The following is a 10,654-nucleotide window of genomic DNA, read 5'->3' on the forward strand; positions in this document are numbered from 1 at the left end:
GCTCCAGAGAATCATGGAAAATTCTACAGCAGCTTGAGGGGTCCAATGCTATAAAATATGAGATATAAGGTTAAAGACACCATCAGAGGAGTTGATCAAATTCAAGATACAAGAGTGAAGATTACTTCCCTGCCAGCACAATTTGGCTGATGGACAACTAAAGAAAGTGTGCCAGGTGTTTTCGATATCAATATTACATCGGAAACATGTACTTGGGCAACGAATGCCTTTCTTTTGAAGGTTTGGCCGCGCGGGAAGGATGTCTCGAATCAATCTCCATATGAAATGCTTAATTTTGTGGGGAATGCGTAGATTCCAAATGTTTTTCCATGGACCAGGAACATTGAGATTACCCATGGAAAGGCAATGTTGGAGATAACCTTTATAAGCAAAACGAACAGTGTAAGAACCCGAGGGATTCCATTTCCAAATACGTTTATCTTCACAACGTGGGTTGAGAATAGGAATGTTGAGTATCCGGTTGCTGGTGTCCTTATCTAACAGGGAATTAATCAAAACATCGTTCCAACCATTCTTATCAATGCTCATCAGATCAGAAACTTTGAAAGTTTGGCTATTTGAGGGGTCATGAGGGTGAATACAATGGTAACTATCATTGTATTTGACCCAAGGCTCGCCCCAAACAGGAATGGTATTCCCATTCCCAAGCCTCCAACGGATACCATTCTTAAGTAGGTGTTGAGTGCTCCAAAGACTTTTCCATGTATAGATGGGATTGTGGCCAAGTGAAGCATTGAGAAAGCTACCATCGGGGTAGTATTTTGCTTGGTAGATTCTACTGATCAGAGAGTTTGGGTTGCTAAGAAGTCTCCAAGCTTGCTTACCAAGCATAGCAAGGTTAAAGGCAGATAAATTTTTGAAGCCAAGTCCACCCTCAAGTTTGGAGATGGCAAGCCTTTCCCAGCGCATCCACTTAATTCCCTTGTGCTTATTTGAATTTGCACCCCACCAGAAGGCATTTAGTAGTTTTTCAATCTCATCTATGGTGCGGCTTGGAATCATGAAGACACTCATAGCATATGAGGGGAGAGCTTGCAGAACAGCCTTGATGAGGGTCTCTTTTCCTGCTTTAGATAATGATTTGTGGCTCCAAGACTGTAGTTTTTTCCATATGCATTCCTTAATAAACCTGAAAACTTCATTTTTATTTCGTCCAATCATAGATGGGAGTCCAAGGTACTTACCAGTGGTCACACATTTCTGGACATGCAGAGTATTAGATAACATAGTGTGAGTAGTGGGAGGTGCATGTCTATTCAGGAATACTTCAGATTTATCGTAGTTTATGGCTTGACCAGAGGCTACCTCAAAAGTTTTCAGTATGGTAGCAACCTCATTGGTCTCTTTCTCAGAAGCTTGGAAGAAAAGGAATACATCATCGGCGAACATGAGATGATGCAGTTTGGGGGCACCACGACAGATTTGAATGCCATGCATGTTCCCAAGAAGTTTAGCTTTATGAATGAGGCTTGATAATCCTTCCATATCTAGAATGAAGAGGTAGGGGGAGAGGGGGTCTCCTTGTCGGAGACTTCTACCAGGAACAATGGATCCAACTCGATTACCATTGAGTAAGACTTGAAAATGAACGGATGTGATACACATCATCATCCAACTTACCCATTTTTTGCAAAAACCAAATCGCTCCGAGATGCATCGTAGATAGTTCCAGGAGAGCCTGTCAAAAGCCTTGCTTATGTCGATCTTCAAAGCTGCTTCATGTTTAGTTCTCTTTTCGCTACAACGTAAGTAGTGGATAGCTTCAAACGCTACGAGCACATTGTCTGTGATAAGGCGGTCTTGGACAAAAGCTGCCTGTTCAAGGGAAACGCACTTTTGGAGAAGAGGTTTTAGACGATTTGCTAAAGCTTTCGAGAGTATTTTATATATCACATTACAAAGAGCAATTGGTCGAAGCTCTTTCATGCTTGATGGATTAGGACACTTTGGGATTAATGCAATCACTGCATCGTTGATGTGTGGGGGAAGCTCACCAGCTTCGAGCCAAGAGTTGCAAGAGGAAAGAATGTCTTCGCCACAAACCTCCCAAAATCTTTTGTAAAAACCAGGATTGAATCCGTCAGGCCCCGGAGCTTTGTCTTTGTGCATCTGAAAAAGAGCCGTACGAAGTTCTTCTCTTGATAAGGGCATTGTGAGTTGCTCATTATCCAGTTGGGAGATCTTACAATCCAAGGTATCAGTTACAGCTTGAATCTCCCCAGGAAGTGTGGTGAATAGGTCCTGAAAGTATGAGCATGCAAGGTTACCAAGTTCGGTAGGGGTGGAGTGTTGGTTTCCTTCAGAGTCGTAAAGAGTGGAGATATGGTTTTTCTGACGACGTATGTTTACTGCTGCATGAAAAAATTTTGTATTGGAGTCCCCATCTCTTAACCAAAAAGTTTTGGCACGTTGACTCCAATAGGAATCCATGCAACGTAGTTGGTGGCTAAGTTGGTGTTGAAGATGGAAGTAAAGACTCCAATCAGTAGTGCCCTAGGCGTTTCTACATTTTTCCATATCACGCTTAAGGATATCAATAGATTTGCACAGGTTAACATGCTTTCGTCTACCCCAAATACGAAGATATCTACTGCAAGAGCTGATCTTATTTTCAGCACCCTTTTTGTTTTGATAGTTCCAGCCATACCTAACAGCACGGTCGATGTCTGGGTCCTCCATCCAAATATGAAGCTTGAGAGTAATAGGAGAGTGATCAGATTTACCTACGACACCGTTTGATAGGAGACAGTTTACAAATAAGTGACGCCAATCCTTAGTAACTAGCGCTCTGTCAAGCCGTTCTTCGACCAGGTTGTTTAGGAGGTTTCCTTTGATCCATGTATACGGGTGACCAACTAGGGGAAGGTCCTCTAAGCCGCAGTCTATCGTGGCTTGACGGAAACCTTGTATCAAATAATGGGGATGGGGATTCGTACCTTTTTTGTCAGAAGGTGATAATATGTCATTAAAATCACCAATGATACACCAGGGGAGGTTTGAGAGTGAAGCAAGATGTCTAAGGAGGTCCCAAGAGTCTTTTCTCTTACGTCTCTCAGGGTAACCATAGAAACCGGTGAGTCTCCAATGGTTGTTATTTTGATCTTTAACATTGGCATTTATGTAATTTGAATTGGCTTGGGTTATAGTAATGTCAAAGCTATCATTCCAGAGAAGGGCGAGTCCACCACCACGACCAATCCTATCAACAGCAAACCAGTGGTTGTAATTTAAAATGTGACTCAAATCTTTGATTCTATCAGAGTTGACCATAGTTTCACTCAGAAAGAGTATATCAGGCTTATATGAGCGGGTAAGGTCCCGTAATATTGGAATTGCACGCTTGTGCCCGATTCCGCGGCAATTCCAGCTTGTTAAACTCATAATTCCTGGCAGCCCTGAGTGCCAGGGACTGCAGATAAAAAAGTCAGATTGTTGTTTTCATTGGAGACATCCATGTCAGCTTGAACAGAATCTTTATGATGTTCTGGGTTGGTATTAGGTTCTTGTCTTCTACATTTCTTATCGGCTCCAACGATAACCTCATTAGAGTGTGGGTGCAAGTCATTGGTAGGATCCGCAGGTTCACTCATGTTATTTTGGTATTTATGGTTATCATTTGTGGTATTGTTGTCATCCCGAAGCCATCTTTCTCCTCCAAAGCTGGGGATTAGGCGAAAATCAGCCCGCAATTCTGGGCCCCAAAGACGAATACCATCGTCGTCTTCTTGTTCGAAGAGTCTTGGACAAAACTTGTCATTGTGTCCTAGAATACCACACAGATAACAAAACTGGCCAATTTTTTCATACTTAAAATCAACAGTCTTCCATTCACCACCTTGTTTCTTTATTTTCTTATCTTTTTGTAGAGGGGAACGAATGTCTTTTTTGATGCGTATACGCATGTAAGATTTCCATATAGAGGCGTTGTGTTTGTAGTCATAGTCAATAAAAGTTCCCAAGCTATTTCCTAGAAGTTCACCTGTATTTTGAAACATGAAACCTGCAGGTAAATTGTGAACTTGAACCCAAACATCTACGTGGTTTAAGGGGATATCTTTAAGAATATCACCCTCATAGACTTTGCTTACAATCAGGATGTTGTTTTCAAAGTTCCAGGGGCCATTATCGAGTACTCGCTTAAGATCTAAGGGGTGATAAAACTGAAATAAAAAGAATCCCGGTTTGAGTTCAGAAATAGAAACGCCTTTGCCAGGACGCCATATGCTAGCCATACGGTTCTTCATTATATGAGTACGAATAGGTCTGTCTGTAAGGAAACGACCCACAAGACTCAAGTTAACCAGGTTAGAGGTACCTCCGTCCTCACCGTCTTTGATGATTAGGCCTTCAAAATTTTCATCCAGGGAGTCCATAGTTATAGCAGAATCAGATATTGGCTAAGAGTTTTGCAGACAACGTTTAAAAGAAGACTTGCAGTGATATATGTTGAAGGCAAGAAGAACGAAAAGGAGACATGCAATAATGCGAATGTGGTTTTAAGAAAGTCTGAGATGATACTAAAACTAGGCTTTACGTCGAATATACAGCATGCAATAGTGAAAGGGAAAATGTAAAAGTCTAGAAAGAGAAAAGAAATAAAAGAGAAAGGAAAACGGAGAAATGATAACAGATCTAAAAAGATTCAATAGTACGTAAGAAAACAAGTTTTAGCAGTAATTGTCAAAAAAAGTCAAATGAAATGACAGGACTACGCAAAGAATTTAAAACTGCAAGAAACTCATACAGGTAGCAAAAACAATGAGAGACATGCAAGAATAAACGTAAAATCAATCATGAAAAATACAACATGCAAATTATAGTGAACAGGAAAATGAAAAGACCAGAAAGAGAAAAGAAATAAAAAGAGAAAGAAAACGGTGAAAAGATAAAGGATCTAAAAAGATTCAATAGTAGGAAAAGAAAGTTTAAGCAGTAATTATAAAAAAGAAATCAAATAAAATGACAGGACTACGTAAAGAAACTGCAAGAAACTCATATAGGTAGCAAATTACAATGAGAAACATGCAAAAAGATACGTAAAATCAATCATGAGAAGTAGGTGAAAAGGGAACCCTGCAACAAATACAAAAAGTGGAAAATGATTATGAGAGAGAAATCAAAGAAAGTGACTATAATTGCTCACACGGGAAGACAATACTCTCACGAACGGAGAGAAAGAAAGCTCTCACGAACGGAGAGAAAGATTTCAACAAGTGACATCTGTTAAAGAAATTATTTGATTGTTGCATCTATTTTATAGATATAATAATCATATATCATATATTTTCATACATTAAAGTAAAAATAATAATTTATTTATGAGAATAAAATATATACAATGTGGAATAAAGACATCAACGAGAAGAGATTAAATTGTGTTTATAAAAAATTTCAATACTTTTTAGGTAATCAGTGAATTAAACACTCATTTGAAAGGTATATATGAAGAAAAAAAACACAAAGGATTTATATTTGTTTGTTTTAACACCAAGATTAGGTCCAGAGATCTTAATTGACTGATCAAGTTTCACTTTCTTTCACAAAGATATAAAGTATCAAGAGCAATAGAGATAATGAATTCACTTACTTCAATAGCAAGTATTGATTTGCAATTAGTTCTTGTTTGTTCTTAGATTCTCTTCTTGCTATTCCCATCAGAAGTAACCGTCAATAGGATCTTCGGGTTCACCACTATTTTGGTAATTGCCAAAATTTTCATCTTTATTGACGAGGTTGATGAGTCAGAGAAGAAAGATGCAGTTTGGAGTGATTTGATAACGAATTGGAGGTGTAAGGGAGCTTATCATCAATTTTTTTTAAAACTCCCTAGGTTCATGATTTCTCGTTCATCAGCGGAGTTTTCTTTAGCTTCCCAAACTATGTTCTTTTGAAGCAAATTCTTTTTCTCTCTTTTTTTTTTGCTTCAATTTCCTTTTTTGCATGCCTCCTTTTCAAAATTTCAAATAATCTCTTATTTGGGTTGAGGAATGAAATCTTTCTAAATTGGAAGAAGTTTGAAAAGATGTAGACTTTGCCTTCTGTTGAAAGGATGACGAGAGTCCAAAGTCTAGTAGGCCTCCTTAGTATAAGGGCACACGATTCTTGTACATTAGAATGTTCTCCTTTCTCAAATATCTTTACATACTATGTGTCCTCCATTTTTTAATGAATGTATATGTTAAACTAAAAGATGCATGATATTTGTTTTCTGCCTAAATTTTATCATTTTTTTTACTAAAGGGGAATGATGCATGATTTTTGCTATATATTTATTTGTTTTTTTTTTAAATAAACTATCCTATATGATGCTTTGAGGTTTGGGTATATAAAAGGGAGTTAAAATTTTTATCACATTTTTTTTATTAATATTTATTTGTTTGTAATTCTTATCCATTTGAAATAAATAAACACAAACAAATGCAACACACATATGCTCAAACAAATGTACACCCGCGAACAGTCACGTTTAAATTCTTGGTTTGTGGTCCCTGCAAGAAAAGTGCATTGTATAGGACAGTTCTAATCTCACTGGTCTTAAGGCCCCCAAGGTGCCCCCATTATAGGGACCCAGTATCTCTGTCACCGTCACTTGGCAAACTCTAAGGTCTGTCGCAGTATTTCGGGCTAGAGTAACCGATTATCACCTTGAGTGTTATTTCTGACAAGGCTCGCAGGTTCCAAGGCCAAACTTGGGCCAGTCGTATGTCAACCACTCCCTATGTTTAATACTCTCATGCCCCCAGGTGTAGGGGGAACTGTTGTGTGCAAAGGTTTGTGTACAATTTTTTATTCCAAACAAGTGCTGAATTTAAACAGGCAAACAGATATGAAAATCAAACAAATAAAACAAACAAAATAAAGGAAAAAAATATTTAAATTATTATTTTTTATAATGCTAATTTCATCATTTATATGGGCCTGATCCTCTTAAAATGTCCCTAGTAGAGTCGCCATCTGTCGCAACCCAAAAATTTCAGATCTTACAACCTATGGTTTAAACATCCTTTTAAAAGTCTCATTAATTAAGGAATGCTCGGACACTAGATTAATCCTTAATTAATGGTTTTGAAAATAGGTTCATGAAGTCACCACCAATATTTTACTCACAATATTGAAAAAAGAAAAGGTTTTTAAAATTCCAATAATGGCCTTGATAAATAGAATTGGGTTCGGGGGTCGATTACGTATAGGGAAGGTATTAAACACCCCTACAATGCCCTTAATCGGTACCCTATGATGAAGTTAACATGATAAGAATTAATAAATTAAATATTAAATTCCCTTTATTAATATTTATTTACATATTTAAAATTTAAATTATACGACTAACCCCAAAATATTTACATGATTGCATTTGTTATAAATAAAAGATAAAGATAAAGATGAGAAATAAAAGATATAGAAAAAGATTGATTGAAATACCTCTTGGCAAACTCTAAGGTCTGTCGCAGTATTTCGGGCTAGAGTAACCGATTATCACCTTGAGTGTTATTTCTGACAAGGCTCGCAGGTTCCAAGGCCAAACTTGGGCCAGTCGTATGTCAACCACTCCCTATGTTTAATACTCTCATGCCCCCAGGTGTAGGGGGAACTGTTGTGTGCAAAGGTTTGTGTACAATTTTTTATTCCAAACAAGTGCTGAATTTAAACAGGCAAACAGATATGAAAATCAAACAAATAAAACAAACAAAATAAAGGAAAAAATATTTAAATTATTATTTTTTATAATGCTAATTTCATCATTTATATGGGCCTGATCCTCTTAAAATGTCCCTAGTAGAGTCGCCATCTGTCGCAACCCAAAAATTTCAGATCTTACAACCTATGGTTTAAACATCCTTTTAAAAGTCTCATTAATTAAGGAATGCTCGGACACTAGATTAATCCTTAATTAATGGTTTTGAAAATAGGTTCATGAAGTCACCACCAATATTTTACTCAAAATATTGAAAAAAGAAAAGGTTTTTAAAATTCCAATAATGGCCTTGATAAATAGAATTGGGTTCGGGGGTCGATTATGTATAGGGAAGATATTAAACACCCCTACAATGCCCTTAATCGGTACCCTATGATGAAGTTAACATGATAAGAATTAATAAATTAAATATTAAATTCCCTTTATTAATATTTATTTACATATTTAAAATTTAAATTATACGACTAACCCCAAAATATTTACATGATTGCATTTGTTATAAATAAAAGATAAAGATAAAGATGAGAAATAAAAGATATAGAAAAAGATTGATTGAAATACCTCTTGGCAAACTCTAAGGTCTGTCGCAGTATTTCGGGCTAGAGTAACCGATTATCACCTTGAGTGTTATTTCTGACAAGGCTCGCAGGTTCCAAGGCCAAACTTGGGCCAGTCGTATGTCAACCACTCCCTATGTTTAATACTCTCATGCCCCCAGGTGTAGGGGGAACTGTTGTGTGCAAAGGTTTGTGTACAATTTTTTATTCCAAACAAGTGCTGAATTTAAACAGGCAAACAGATATGAAAATCAAACAAATAAAACAAACAAAATAAAGGAAAAAATATTTAAATTATTATTTTTTATAATGCTAATTTCATCATTTATATGGGCCTGATCCTCTTAAAATGTCCCTAGTAGAGTCGCCATCTGTCGCAACCCAAAAATTTCAGATCTTACAACCTATGGTTTAAACATCCTTTTAAAAGTCTCATTAATTAAGGAATGCTCGGACACTAGATTAATCCTTAATTAATGGTTTTGAAAATAGGTTCATGAAGTCACCACCAATATTTTACTCAAAATATTGAAAAAAGAAAAGGTTTTTAAAATTCCAATAATGGCCTTGATAAATAGAATTGGGTTCGGGGGTCGATTATGTATAGGGAAGGTATTAAACACCCCTACAATGCCCTTAATCGGTACCCTATGATGAAGTTAACATGATAAGAATTAATAAATTAAATATTAAATTCCCTTTATTAATATTTATTTACATATTTAAAATTTAAATTATACGACTAACCCCAAAATATTTACATGATTGCATTTGTTATAAATAAAAGATAAAGATAAAGATGAGAAATAAAAGATATAGAAAAAGATTGATTGAAATACCTCTTGAACGAGCTTCTATTGAATCTTCAAAATAGGAAGATTTTAGGTGCTTTGTAGCAACCTTTCACACTATAATGTGCCTCACAAAATCTCAAGAAATACAAAAGAGAGAGAAAAAAAAAAAGAGAAATTTCGAGTTCTAAGAAGTCTGGACGAAATTTAGAGTCCTAAGAACTGTGCCCAAGTTGTCTATTTATAGGCATCAGAAAGGTGCCAGAACGGCCCGTTCCAAAACCAGAACAGCCCGTTCTGGATCCAAACGTGTGTTAATCACGCACCTGGGAACAGCTTGTTCTAAACTGAGAACGGCCCGTTCCGTAGATGAGATTAACACTATGTTCCCTTGCTTAGAACGGCCTGTTCCAAACTAGGTTTTTAGGCCTTTTTAATAGTTTGGAATGGCCTGTTCTGGTTTAGGAACGGCCCGTTCTAGACCAAGTTTTTAGGCATTTTGATTTGTTTGGAACAACCCGTTCTGGTCTGGAAGGGCCCATTCCAACTAAAAGTTTTTAAGCCTTTTAAGTGGCTCGTAACAACCTGTTCCAATTTTAGAATGACCCGTTCCAAATTCGGGAACAGCCCGTTCCGATTTTAGAGCAGCCCGTTCTGGACCACTAAAACTGGTTGTTTTGAGCTTTCGACCCTTTGATGTCCTGTCTTGTTGTTTTCCTGCTTTAAGAGTTCTTTTCCTTGATAACAGACATCCATTTCTTTATTTGTATGTCCCCCGGACGAAATTGGGTATCTACAGGTTATTAAATAATTTTCAAATTTATAAAGATTTGTATACTTAATCTACACATTAAGAATTTTTAATTTAATAATTAGATCATTGAAATTCAATATAAAACATAAATTATTGAATGAAATAAGTATATCAAAACACATTTTTGGAATAAGTGGATCCTTTCTCATATATTTATGTATATGTGTGTATTTCAAATAACTTGATATAATATATAATAGGATCAAAATCTATTAACACCATGATGTCAAATTAATAAAATGACATATTCAATAATTTTTTTATTAGATGCAAATTCAATGAATTTTGGGACATGACTTTCACTAATTAAACATTATTTAAACATGGACACAAATCGATCCTAGAAGCATCATTTCAAGACTACATAGTTAAACAAGAACAATTAGGTAATTTTTGTCACTTTTCAAATTATGGTCCAAAAAATAAGACAAATATTAGATTGGAAAGATTAACTTACTCCATAAATAACTCTTGATAAAATTACTCTACTCAAAAACTCAATTCATTAATTCAACCATTAAATTAAAAGTTATAAATAGACCAATGATACAAATTTTTATAAAATTTAAAAAATATTTGATACTACATTACATTAATTCAAATTAATGTACATTAATAAATTAAAAAGAAAAAAAAAATATATATATATATATATATATTATGTTAACTTGAATCTATAAAAGGAAATATCATATCCTTTTAAATCATAACAAAAAATTTGTAGACTTTCAATCCCGGTCTTCATTTCTCTCGCAAAAACAAAATCAAAGCAATA

General features: G+C 35.7%; 1 protein-coding gene across 1 annotated transcript; it reads right to left on the reverse strand.

Annotated features, from left to right (window-relative positions):
* Nucleotides 1-2,514: 2,514 nt before the first annotated feature.
* On the reverse strand, nucleotides 2,515-3,402 carry LOC145957873 (uncharacterized). Its single transcript, XM_083074295.1, has one exon. It carries the CDS (start codon nucleotides 3,400-3,402, stop codon nucleotides 2,515-2,517), a length of 888 nt encoding a protein of 295 aa, XP_082930421.1.
* Nucleotides 3,403-10,654: the final 7,252 nt, after the last annotated feature.

The sequence above is a fragment of the Cajanus cajan genome, chromosome 5 (assembly GCF_000230855.2).
Source record: "Cajanus cajan strain Asha chromosome 5, NIPB_CcT2T_4, whole genome shotgun sequence".
Classification (NCBI taxonomy): domain Eukaryota; kingdom Viridiplantae; phylum Streptophyta; class Magnoliopsida; order Fabales; family Fabaceae; genus Cajanus; species Cajanus cajan.

What these genes read in the sequence shown, in the direction of transcription:
- LOC145957873 (XM_083074295.1), bottom strand. Translation starts at nt 3,402, where the DNA reads ATGAGTTTAACAAGCTGGAATTGCCGCGGAATCGGGCACAAGCGTGCA.